The 13756-nt window shown below is 41.1% G+C and overlaps 1 protein-coding gene across 3 annotated transcripts in view; it reads right to left on the bottom strand.

Annotated features, from left to right (window-relative positions):
- Positions 1-11573, bottom strand: part of UBR2 (ubiquitin protein ligase E3 component n-recognin 2) — a 55128-nt gene extending 43555 nt beyond the window's left edge. Inside the window, exons 1-4 of one of the 3 annotated variants that reach the window (XM_030235557.2) lie at positions 11299-11573; positions 5863-6122; positions 3420-3498; positions 1959-2072 (exon numbers count right to left, since the gene is read on the bottom strand). In XM_030235557.2, the coding sequence (XP_030091417.1) occupies positions 1959-2072; positions 3420-3498; positions 5863-6122; positions 11299-11376 (531 nt within the window). In that variant the 5' untranslated portion in view covers positions 11377-11573. The remainder of the gene's footprint in view (positions 1-1958; positions 2073-3419; positions 3499-5862; positions 6123-11298) is intronic. The other 2 variants (XM_009091030.4, XM_009091022.4) reach the window with 2 other exon arrangements.
- Between the last annotated feature and the right edge of the window lie 2183 nt (positions 11574-13756).

Here is a 13756-nt window from a genome sequence, read left to right as displayed (position 1 = left end):
TTTTGGAACAGCAAAGGAGAACCACTGGCAAGTGCAAGTGCAAGTACCACTGCCTTTCACTCCAGTCCATCTCTAGGATGGTGAATAGAAAACATTATAAACCTCTTCTCTTAAGGAAGTTGTCTTTTACTCTATCAAAATTTTGAGAACAGCTAGCTCCTCTTCTACAAACCTGGAAAGGGAACGCTGCATGGCCTGCACGTCACCTGGATATACACCATACACTGGGTCACTGACTTGATTCACCATTTGATATTTTGACATATGTGTTATTGCTAGACAATTAAAATATTTAACAGTGGCCCAGTTTCTGGTTTAGGATTACCTAATACGAAATTCTGTGCTCCACTACAGCTTAGGTTGTATAAAAATGGTCACAGTAAGAATTTCTCAACTTAAGTCTGCATCATCTAAATGAGGCTCTTGACAGTCAGCAATTCACCTGTACTAATAAAGTTTATCCTCTCCACCCATAGACTCTTTGAGAATATTTGGAAGCTTTACAAGAGTGGCAAGAACTGCCATTTCTCTTTCTTTTTTTTCCCCCTTCATTAAAAATTATGCAGGGTATGAAGAACTATCAGCTACCAAAAGCAAAGGCAAACCATAAGCAGCAGCTTTCCCTCCACTCCAGCACTTTCAACAAAGGTACATATCTGGGCAAGGCAGAAAATAGGCTCCAATAATGCTCAACAAACCATCCTTAATCTACCTCAAACACAATACTGCTAAGAGCTCTCAATCTCCCTGGTTTATGGGGAAGAAACACAAAGCCTGCCCAGAACCTTGATTTTTCTGTCAGGCACGCTCACTGTGTGAGTATCTTTGGGCACAGAAGTAGCAGTCCACCCAATATTTCATAACAGAGTTTCCTAAGGCTGCTGACTAATGTAAACTAGCATGTAGACCAAGTGGTGAGTCCAGCAACAGTGCTAGAGTCTTAGGGCTGAGAGAGTAAGAACAGATTTTAGAAACACCACTGTCACTGAAAATACAATTACATTTGCTTCACTTAAACCATCAGATCAGCAAAATCACTACCAATGCTTGCCTTAGATGCTCCCTTTTAAAAAAATCTTGCAGAAGTTATACTATGTAAGAACAGATGTGAGTGGCTAGGTCAGAAGCCCAATTAGCCACACTCATTCCTGAAATGCAATAACAGATAAGAAGATTATAGGCAGAAGACAGAATGCTTCTTTAGTCTCCAGTAACTTAAGACACTAACACTTCCCACACCAAAGATGGTACCTACAATTTTAAATGGCCATTGGTAATCTTTCCTTCCACAACCATGTTAAATTTCCTTTCAAACATGTATAAACTCTAAACAGTATTGTTTTGCAGTGGTTAGTCTAACTCCAGCTTGAGCTCTTCCTGTAAGATGTGGCACGTCCTTTTGCATTTAATATGTCCAAGTTATCATGCTCTGTGGTAAAGATGTGTTCTCTATTTACCTTCTCCATACCAAACAAGCTCTTTTAGGGACCTCTGCCTTACATCTCCATTATGAATTTCCTCTCACAGCAAGATATTTTGATTTTTAAAAATCTGTGCACTTCCCTTTGGTAAGAATCAGAATATTTGTTGCACAGACAGCTGAATTTGGCTTCTTGGTGCACATGAATTACATAGTTGTTTTTTTTTGGGTTTTTTTTTTTTTTCCCACATATGACAAAATGCCTTGACCTCTGAGAATATACTGAAAAACAAAGAAACAGAACTAAAACTGCAGAGGTGACCCAGAACATACAAAATGAAGCCTTTAAGTAGAAAACATTTTAAAGAACTTCTTAAGATACATAATTTCTGTCTAACACTGTTGGTCAAATATTACTAATAAAGTTCCTACAGCCTCTCATGCAGACTAAAAATAACCTCAAGTGAACAATTTATATATACACACATATATACACAGCTAACAATGCTTTAAAACACAATGCCTCAATTGTAATTACCTCTTCTTCTGCAGTTTCTGAAGTGTTAAGTTCATGCTTTTGACAGTAAGGACCTTCCTTCCAAGCTTCTGTATCACCACAGTCACAGAAACCTCCTCCACCTGATGTTGTCATCTAAAATTATTTAAAACAAAGCAGTTCATGTGAATATGCATATATATCATGTATGCACATTAAGAAATGAGCAGTCACAGCTGTACTACAAAAGCAGTATCACAACACCCAACAGCTGAAAGCTTGTCTGCCTCATCAGTGTGCCTATGTCAAAAGAAAAAACCCTGAACAACAAAACACCTTTAAACACCTCTATTCTGCCCCACCTGAAGTTTTCTAATTTCCTGAATCAATTACTTGCCATGGCATCTGTACTTTGCCAAATTCTCACAGTTTTAATCTACAAACCTGAATCATTTACATGGCACTGTTATACACTGAGTGAAAGATGTGCTTTACGACAAAAGGAATTGAGAGACTTAAACTTTTCACACATGTAAGCACAGAAAAAAAGCATTGGAAAATTTTAATGGTATATTTACACTGTTTTAATAAAATTTATTTTAAAGACTACCTCAAGTAAATAATCAATTTTTTTAAAATCACACCTATTAACTGATGCATAGAATAATTCTCTTACCTATTTTTGGCATATTTGATATACTCTATACATACAGGCACATCTCACAGTATCAACAAAACTAGATGGACATTTGAAAGAACATTTGCTTACACTTTTGAATGTTACCTAGACTTGTTAATTCAATGGGCTCAAAAAGTAAAAACCTATGTACAAGAAGTAAGCAAATTTGGCAGGGTTTCTTGATAAAAGTTCCTGTGCTTGGAGTTTTTTCCTGAATCCTAGCGCTCAATGTGACCATGCAGTGAACAGATTAACATTAGCAACAGTGCAGTATTGTAAAAAACAGATTTACAGAAAGGCTGCACTGGTAGTTTTCACTTCTTATTTAAAAACACACCAAAGTCTTCTTGGCTTTGTTTGCAGGGTTTTTTAAACTAATCTGTACTAATAATAACAGTATATTACTAAAATAAACAGCATTTACAGTTTTCATTTTCTATTTAACTTCAGGTCTAAGCTTTACATAGAAGTGGCTTCTTAATAAAGGTTTTTCAACAGCTTTTAAAAACAGTCAAACACAAAATCAGAACAATTCAAAACCCAAGTCTAAACCTGTAAAATTCACTAAAGGGCGTGTGTTAAAAATAACATACATTTGTAAACTTAACTGTTGCACATAAAATTTAATTGCTCAATATTTTAGTGTTAACTTCCAGAAGTTACACAGATGAAAACACTCAAGTTCACAGAGGATTACTGCAGACATTCGGAACTTTGTGTTCATTCAGCATTTGGAAATTCTGTATACATTCTCAAACTTGAAACTGTTTCACATACACACAAAATCACTAATAACTATTCCATTTTCCTGCAAGATCACTAACCCTGTATCGGTGCTCTCTGTGAATGCTTCCAAGAAAGCATTCCATGCACAACACACAAGTTGGGTCAACTGCGCAGTCTCTGAGAACAGCAACAACAGAAAGAAAAAAAAAAGCATTAAACACTTGCTTTTGCCTTAACACATTTTACAATAGATAATTTTCAAATATCACCAATATCAACCTTCCAACTAATGTATATATTACTCCAAAAGAGAAAAGGGATGGCTTTAAAGGGGGTAAACAAATTAAATTAAAAAAAAAAATCTCTCACAATAGAAGAGCCTTTAAAATACTGTGTGGGTAGTATGTCTAGTTTGGGTAATACAGACATTGCCTTCAAGAGGTGAGACAAGTATACAGGCAAGTAAACAGATGAATTACATAACCCAGAATAAACCCAAGTAAGTTCTTTCAAGTACAGAGCATCAGCATTAATGATCTCCAGCAATCAGAGAAGACATTTTTCACTGAACACTGGGAAGAAGGATCACACGCAACAGACTAAACCAAACCTCTGCTTCCAAGTTCAGCCCTACAAGCTCACTGGTGAGCTTCAAGAACACAATTTTCTCAGCCAGGAAATCAGAGACCATAATAAGGTCTTGTCTACAAACACTCCTATATTAGACAGAAGGAGTATTTCTAGTAAAACGTGCTAAACAAATGAGACAATTAGCATTATATTTAACCATCTCCCTGAAAAACACTGAAAATGCATGAACTCATGTAATGCAACTGACTTCAATGCACCTCAAGATTAAGGCAGGTTGGTTTTGCAACATAAAAACAAATAGCAAGAGAATGTCTGTCTTATGATGATGGTTATTAAAACCAGAATTCAGGGAAACAACTTATTTTGTTTAAAAGAAAACACTAGAGATCACATGAAATTTCATTACCAAAAATTCTTTTAATTTCATGTAACCAAAATAAATGATGGCAACCATGACTTACTATGCACATGTGTTTTCTCCAGAGGAGCCACTAAAGGTGAAAATGTCAAAGCAAAATTACACAATATTCTTCTCTTTTAGAATAGTTTATGTCCATGGTATTATTTTTTTAGATTAAAAAAACAAACAAACTACCACATAATGCAACAACATGCATTCAGGATTTGGTAAATCAGTTCTAAAATACAGAATGTTGATTCCTCAGAGCTCCAAACTCATGGCAGTATACTTACAAATTCAGTACCATTTGTCAAGTAATTTCTCAGACAAGTAACTGTGCCTATACCTACAGCAGAAGGAGACCTGAAAGTTTTACAACTGAACAGAAAATCCACTGCTTTCTAACATGGACTTGGAAAATAATTCTTTGCTGTATTCCACAAAAGCTTAATTTAAACTCTCATTAATCTTCATTACCAGCCATAAGTTAAAGAAAATTAGCACACAGCAGGAATTAAATGTTTCCTGATCAACAAAAAAAAAGAGAGGGACTCTATCCTCAGTACGTTAATGATCAAATACTCTTCATATGGAGCAATGAAAATGTTGGGAAGTCTGTAATTTTCTTCTAAACACACTTGCTTTTTCAAGACCAACAACTCAGTACATATCTGAAGTACCCACCAGTTTAATCTTATCTCTCTCACTATAAAGAGGTCTCAAAGCATTTCCAAACCCTAAGGCCAGTAAGGTATTATGTTTCTAGAAGAGGAGAGCACTAAAAATTCTTCCACTATCATTCTCTCCTTGTAAATGAAGGGGGTGGAAACCCAGACAAATAAACCCTTGAAACTGGAGAGACATTCTGTCCCCATGTCACCTCACCAAGTGTTCAAGTGTCCCAGTGAGTGGTAGAAACCACACAAAATGACAGGAATTTGTGACACAAACAAAACTTTAAACCAGAAACAGTTCAGAAAATAGAAGATGAAAATGAACCTACAGCTAGTAATACAATGGCTTAAAACTGAAGATTCTTTTAAATACTTGTAATTGGTTAGGAACTTTCTGTTCTCTTTCAAGCAAAAGTATTTTTAGAGAGATCTAGAGATAGAGGTAGGGAAGGAGCTAGAAGCTGATATGCTTGTTTTAAGCATCTGATAGATTGGTTTAGGAGGTCATGGAAAGAGGTCCGAAATACAAGATCAACACTAACAGCTGATACTAAACACCCAAAAGGCACACACATACACTTGCCAACTTACTTCTGATTAATGGCCTTAAACCACCCTGAAAGGTCACCCCAAATTCTTTCTTAATCTTGCATTTCTTTCCTACAGAAAACACTCTACATTATACTAATTAATATTTTTCCATTTATGTATCTGTAGCGTTAATTTTCCGTGATAACACTTGCCATGAAAGACTGCAAAGTTACTTTAAAAACATTATTTCGGTTTTTAATTTTTCATTAGGACAGTATATTCTTATTGCAAAATGTTCCATGACTTCACAAATCATAAATACTTCACAATGTTAAGTTGAACTACCTGCAAGAATACGTAGGCTCTCCCACTTTAAAGACGCGGCCACACAGATGGGAAGGTTTGTTTGCTTGCTCAAGCTTTGGAAAACCAAATGCAGGATCTTCACCACAAAGATACCATTCCATTGGTCCCAGCAAAACGTGTTGTGCCAGCATGTCTTCTCTCTGAGGGGCAGGGTTAGGACCCCTGCAGTAAATTTTTGGCACATAATAGGCCAAATGCTGGTATACTTCTTTTTGAAGGTCATTTGCTTGCAGCCATTTCTTTTATGTTAGAAAAAATGAGAACACAAATTATTCATTAATAAACACATCAAACATAGTTCTAGCCATATAGGTTATTTTATTTCTATATGAAATATCTAAAATATCATTGCAAAACTAGAAAGGCATGCTTCCTTTTAAGTGTTAAATCTAAATGATCACAAAAGACAGATGTTAGAAAAGGAAGAATTAGTTTCCTTGCTCACATTTTATCCTTTTGACATACAGAAGATTTAAGAGAAAAATTCACTAAAATTTCCCTCCAGGATGAATGGCCAGTAAAATGTTGGCAGAGATTTTTAGGATACAGTGATTTTTAGGCCTAGACTATGTTGTTCACATTTCTCTGGAGTGCAGACAGATCCTGCCAGCTTGGGACACAGAGGATCAGTGGGAGCCTGGAGTTGGCAAGTAACAGAGACAAAAAGTACATGGAGAAAAGCAAACACAGCATTAGATAACAGTCCCTTTCTCATTTATTTCAACAAATCACCTGTGGAAAAGAAGGAGTTTTGGTTTCTCCTTCAACCAAAGTAACTCATTGGAATTACTATTTCAAGAGTGATGTTAGATCCATGAATTCTTGCACTGGGTTTGTGAGGCAAGGTCTTGGTAGCAAGGGGGCTACAGGCTGGCTTCTATTAAAGCTGCCAGAAGCTTCTCTATGTTCGAGAGGCAGCACCAGATGGCTCCAAGATGGACCCGCAACTGGCCAAAGCTGAGCCCATCAGAGACAGCAGCAGAACTTCTGGGATAACAGATTTAACAGGAAATAGCATATTTAAGGGGACAAAAAGAGCAGCTGGGAGATGTGAGAGAGAATATGGGAAAATAACAGCTCTGCAGACACCAAAATCAGCGCAGAAGGAGGGACAGGAGGTGCTCCAGACACCAGAACAGAGATCTCCCTGCAGCCCATGGAGATCCAGCAGGGAACAGAGATCCACCTGCAGCTCATGGGGGATCCCATGCTAGTCACAACAGCTGGATGTTGCTAAGAGGCTGTGACTCCACAGTAGGAAGCCAAGGCTGGAGCTGGCTCCTGGCAGGACCTGTGAACCCATGAGAGACAAGCCCAAGCTGGAGCAGGTTTGCTGGCGGGACTGGTGACACCACGGGAAACCCACACTGTTCCTGAAGGACTGCATTCCCTGTAAGAGACCCAGGCAGGAGCAGTTCATGAGGAACTGTAGCCCATGGGAAGGACTGACACTGGAAAAGCTCATGGAGGACTGTCCTCCATGGGAGTGAGCCCACACTAGTGCAAAGGAAGGAGGTGAGGAGTCCTCCCCTTGAGGAGGAAGGAGTACAGGGACAACATGAGGAACTGACCACATACCCCATTCTGCATCCACCTGTGCTGTGCAGGAGAGGCAGTAGGGAAAACACGAGTGAACTTGATCCAGGGAAGAAGAGAAGGATGGGGGGAAAGTGTTTCTAAGATTTGGTTTTGTCTCTCATTACCCTACTCTGATTTGATTGACGATAAAGAAAATAAATGTTTCCCCTAGTCTGTTTCAAGTTTGTTTTGCGAATGACAGTAACTGGTGAGTAACCTTTCCCACTTCTTATCTCCACCACATGCCTTTTCTTGTATTTTCTCCCCTCTCCAGCTGGGGAGTGAGAGAGCAGCTTTGGTGGGTATTTGGCACCCAGCCAAGGTCAGCTCACTACAATTCTCCTAGTCAATCAATTGTAAAAAACAATGTTGGCCGTTTTTAAAAGGCATCAAACCACAGAACTGCCCTAAGCCACTAAAAAACTCACAGCTTCCCATAGTTTGTTTCCCCCCACCCCTCCCCCGTATATACACATATAATAAAAAAAAAAAACTTGAGGAGACAACATTTGTTTTATTTCTGCCTTGTGGATAACAAATTTAGAAAGGTTTAAACTCTAAGTTAAGACTGCAAGGTTTTTATAAGGAACAAATGGCAGCAAGCAGATACTGCAAGTGTCCACTGATTAAATCTTGTGTTACATAAACAGCCTCAGCATGCCATTTCTCATTGTAAATGTGACAACCAGATACCCCCTGGCAAAAAAAAAAAAGAGTTCAAAATCAACCTAAAACTGTGCATGGAAATGCAGAATTAATTATGCCAAAATAAATGGGTTTGGTGATCAAATATTAGAGCTTGATTTACTCTGAATTATTTATAACTTACTCTAAAGAACTTATGTTTGAGATAACACAGTTGTAGTAAGTTCCTCAGGATACAGACATTCAGAGTCAGCTGAGCATCTGTGCAGACTGATTGCATTTTTTGCCTTTTTTTAAAATATACTAAAGTAGTTTCATTTATTAGATATGTTTTTCTGAAGTAGAACTTGGTATTTTAAAAAACCCTTATTCGTCAGGGTGCTTTCTTCACTTCTTTTTTCCTAAGTTTGACTAAATCTTTCTATATTCATTTAGCTTTGATGGTAAAAGCCCAGTTTTTTCCCAAGGAAGTCCATGGGAAGAGGCTGCCAAAAAGCCATAGCCAAGAATCTAGAAATCTACAGATTATCTCACCATTCCCACCACGATTCAGAAAATACCATAGGAAAAAAAAAGATTAAAAATAAAGTTTTAAACAAGAATTTTTCCTGCCAGTTCATTCATCTTTTCCTCTCCTTTCATCAGTTTTGCCAAACTGCTACTACTGCCAGGAACCAACTCAATCACAGTGGCAGTGACTTAATATTTTCCATGATTTCCATTTAATAAGCTTGGTTTTGCATTATTTTCTATAGCATGTCCTAGCTATTAAACTGCAGGAATTTTTCAGCAAAATATCTTTAACATCAATCTTTTAATTCAGCAGTATATTACTAATTTCTCTCTAGAAAACACACAGTGCACATTAGCTGTACTACAAGCTCAGACAAATACCTAAGCAGAGAAAATTCTTGTTCCTCGAGTAAATGGCTTTCCCATCCCAAAAATTCTGGGAGTAGCTGTCTGAGAGTTAGGTGTGGCAATGATGAACGTCATCACACCTAAATCTGTTTGTGGAGCCAGTTCTATACACATAACTGCGCATACAGTTTTGAAAATCAGATCCTGGATGAAATAATATCAGAAGGAAATCCAGGCTACTAGGACAAGGAAACAGATGTGACTCTAAGAGCTGCCAGGAAGGCAACTCACAGGTCTGCTGTGCAAGTAAGACTGTTAATAGAAATAAATACATAGGTATAACACAGGTTGCACTGCCTTTATCAATCGCTACTTGGGGAGCACTGAACTCCAGAAAATCTACTCAAAACTTCGGAATTTGTTCTTTCATAAAAGCATTCTGCATTTAGGCAAGGTTTCAATTAGTATTTGTCTTTCTCCTACCCTGAAATCACACGCAAGACAAGCTAATATTCTACTCTCCCAAGATAGGTTTTTTATTAAAAAGGAAAGTGTATTCCTCTTCACTTCCTCCCTCTTCACACTTACTCTCCTGCAACAACTCTACTGCCCTGGGGAAAAAAAAAAGTGTAAAGTACTGATCAAACAACACCTTACATAAGTAAATACCTAATGGTTCATCAGGGTTTCTATTAAATTCCCATCTAAGTAAGAGATACCAGAAGAACAAACTGTAGAATTCTAATAAGCCATAAAATAACTCATCTGTTTCAAAAGCTAAAATGTACAATTTATGGGGTTTTTAGCTACACAAAAAAAAATACTTTCATGTAGGCTCATGTTATATTAAAGAGAACTAATTTTTATTATTTTTGTTCTTTGGGAGGTTATCATTAAGTTGCTGCCATGACAAACTGAAGCCTTAAGTGCAGCAACTATTGCCTTGGGGTAGTATTAGTTTTGTTAATAATAGGCTATCAGCAAAGTAATGCTATCAGCAAAGGAGGCAGAAAAGCCACATTAGATTTGAATGATAGATTTCAGAACTGGAATGATAGATTTCAGAACTTGTGCAGGTGATGACAAATAAAAACAAGAAAGAATTGACTACATTTAAGCTGGCACTGCTACCTACAGCAAATTCCTAAATGCATTCCCCTGGGTTCACGATTGCCTTGAGTTTACCTACAGTGTGACCCAAAAAATCCATCTGCTATTCACACAGACAAGGTAATTTGGGCTCAATTTGGACTACTTTATAAATGTTTGATGGAATTATTTGGTTTGCTGTAGAGAAGAAGCAAGACTAATCCTGGAGCTAAACTAGCTAGCATACAGCTAACTGCACATTTGCCCATCTAATCATACCTTTGTCTGCACTGAAGATACAAGCATAATCTGAGGATAATCTGAATTATAACAGTCTTTTATTTTCATTAGAAAACAGCCAATGTAATTCCCACTGAGACACACACAGACAGCTCTTCAAGTTTTTATCCTACCATATGCACATGAGCAGTCTCAAAAATTTAACACACACATCCAGTTCCTCAAATGCCCAAGTGTCTAAATGGACAAACATTTATGTCAGAAACAAAACTTCCTCCTAAGACTTTACCCTCGAAACTACATTCCTCTTTCAACTACTCTTTGTGAGAACAGGAAAAGTATATAAACAGAAGTAGATTTCTTCAAATGATTTCTTCAAATTTCTTCACACTGATTTTACTAATATTTCCTCTTACAAACACCTCATTCTAATAACCCTAAAATTAACTACTGCAAGCTTTTCTAGAACCGCATCTTAAAGAGTGGGGAGGAAGGAAAAATTCCTGTAGTGGCACTTTAACACTGAAAAGCGTATTTGGGGTCAGACATCCACCTAAATTAATAGGGGGGGATATCCTCAGTTCCAGGCGTGATTGCCGGCAGAGAGAGGCGAAGGGGAAGCAGAGGCGGAGGAAGGTAACTTCAGGAAGCAGTTAAGGAAGGGGCGATATGCCCGGCCGCCCCCGGCAGGGGATGGCCACGTCCCAGGGAGCCACCTGCGCCAGCCGGCACAACAGGAAAAGCTGGCTGATCGCTGCCATGGACTTCGGCTGCTGCAACAGCGACGCTGGCGACAACAGAGCGCCGAGGCCACAGCGGGACACCGCTGCCGGCCGGGGGTGCCCTCAGAGCCAGCCCCGGCAGGGACACCCCCTCCCGGAGAGCTCGCTCGCCCCGCGGAGCGGCCTCGCCTCGGCCTCGGGAACGGCCCCCCAGGCCGGTGCCTGCCGCGGCCTCCGAGCCCCCACTCCCTCCCTCCCCCCGCCGGGCCCGCCGCCTCACCACGGCGATCTCCTCGGCGGAGCACTCCAGCAGGCTCTTGTCAATGGCCTGCACCTCCGCCTCCAGGTCCGCCGCCATCTTCTGCCTCCTCCTGCCCCCTGCCCCGCGCCGCTGAGGCCGAGGCCGGGACAGCCGGAACGGGGCCCGGGCGGCCGCCCAGCCCGGGGAACACACACTTCCGCCCCGCCTCCCGTACGTCAGCGGCCGCCGCGCCGCGTTCTGGGGGCTGCAGTCCTTCCGCGGCGCTGCTCGGAGGGCACACGGCGTTCCGTGCTCGGGGCCGCGGGAGCTGCGGGGCCGGGCCGGGCCGGCAGTCGGTACCCGCCCCCGGCCGCCTCCGCGGGCCGCCTGCCCTTCTCGCCTCACGGAATCCCAGGATCACGGGATGGGTCAGGCCGGAAGGGTTCAACGTCCCTGCTCAAGCAGGGTCATCCCAGAGCACACGGCACGGGTTTTCTTTCAGACGGTTCCTGAGTATCTCCAGTGAGGGAGACTTCACAGCCTCTCTGAGCAATCCTTTCCAGTGCCCAGTCACTGCACTGTAAAAAAGTTCTTTCTCAAGTTCAGGTGGAAGTTCTGTACTTCACTTTCTACCCCTTGCCTCTTGTGCTATTGCTCAGCAGCACTGAGAAGAGCCCAGCTCCATCCTCTTGACACCCTCCCTTCACATCCTGGTAGACATTGATGAGGTCACCTCTCAGTCATCTCTTCTTGAGGCTGAACAGGCCCAGCTCCCTCAGCCTTTCCTCAAAAGAGAGATCCCCCAGTCTCTCAGTCGTCCTCCCTGCCCTTCACTGGACCTGCTGCAGAAGCTCCGCATCTCTCCCGTACTGAGGAGCCCAGAACTGGACACAGCACTCCAGGTGAGGCTTCACCAGAGCTGAAAGGAGGGGCAGGATCACCTCCTCCGACTTGCTGGCAATGCTTTTCCTAATGCACCCCAGGATTTTGTCGGCTGCCTTGGCCACAAGGACGCTGCTGGCTCATGGACAGCTTGTTGAACAGCAGCAGCCCCAGCTTGTCGTTCACCAGTCTCCCCCAGTGCCAAGCAATGTCTGGGACTGGGGACATCTCCAGTGTGGCTGGCAAAGCTGGGTGACCCCCTCAGCTGAAATGCCCTTGTCAGTGCTGCCAGTGGGCAGTGAGGACTTCCTGGAAGCTTCTGACACTCCATGCAGGTGGAAAGAAAATAAACCGGTAAATTATATGAATGTGGCGTCTATGGCTTTAAGACAAGGGTTACTAAATAGCAGAAGCTATAAATTCTGTTGCTCAGCTTCCAGGGGGTGACCCAAATTGAGTTTCGGCTTGCTCACTCAAGTAGGGAGGCCAGTCTGCCTCTTAAAAAACAAGGCACCACCATGAAACCCAGCAAACAATCATCCTCCATAACTCCTTTTCAGCACATACAGACTCAGCATCTTGCGAGGCCTTTCTGAGAACCTGTTGTACCGCTGCTGTACCCATGGGCTTGCCTTGCACCTCTGTAATTACAGCTGGGCCCAAACCAAGCAGACGTGTCTGACCGTGCGGGCAGCCACGGGGCACCTGAGTGTGCTGAGGCTTAAAAACACACCTTCCTTCGCTTGCTGGCAACTTCTGCATGGACATAAGCACAAACTGAGTACTATTTCTACCTCACACCGCCTATCAGCCTTCATGGCTAAGGACCTGCCCAGCAGGACCCCAACCTAGCAAATCCTGCTGAGGAAATCTCTGCTCTGGAGAATTTACACTTCCAAATCTAGACAATGCATGGGAGGGGAATAAACAGGTAGGAAAGGCAGAGCAAGTCATAACTGCCTGCAGTACTAGCTGAAGGCACCTTAAAATGTTGCCTTTGCCAAACAGTGCTAAGTTACAGCAAAGCTGTGCATTGAGAGTGAGTTGAGTGCAGCTTCACATCTTATATTCCTTAAAACTTTGTAAGCATGCTCATAGTGAGTATGCATGGTTGCTTCTTCCTTTTTTTTATCTCTTTTTCTCCCCGTTCTCTTCATTCTTCCCTCAATTAATAATTTAAATATTGAGTTTCCCAAGAATAAGCATAAATTCCTTTTGTATGTACCCTTCCTATATGCAGGGTACATATTTTACTGTACTTATTTTTATCTCCTTTGCCACTTCTTAAGTAATTGTTCTTAAATGCAGAAAATAATTATATATTCCTTAGAAGATCAGTAAAGCCCACACTGTTTCTCATTCATGCACTGTGCATGCCTAAGGAATACAGAATATGAATCTTCTTTGGAAAATAGCACAGGGTGAAGGAAAGCTGTATGACTTAATTGTTTCCCTTTCTGGGCTGCACAAATTAAATGTTAGAAAAATCCTGGAGTTTAGTAATGTGAAAAGCATCTTATTTTACCTAGCAAAGTGGGCAACCCAAACAGAAATTAACCTACATAAATTTACCCTCCAAAGCTATTATTTCAATATGAACATACCAGCTTCCTGA

The sequence above is a fragment of the Serinus canaria genome, chromosome 3, assembly GCF_022539315.1.
Source record: "Serinus canaria isolate serCan28SL12 chromosome 3, serCan2020, whole genome shotgun sequence".
NCBI classification, from domain to species: Eukaryota; Metazoa; Chordata; class Aves; order Passeriformes; family Fringillidae; genus Serinus; species Serinus canaria.
Note: the sequence above shows the minus strand (reverse complement) of the source record. Positions and strands in the feature narration are given on the sequence as shown.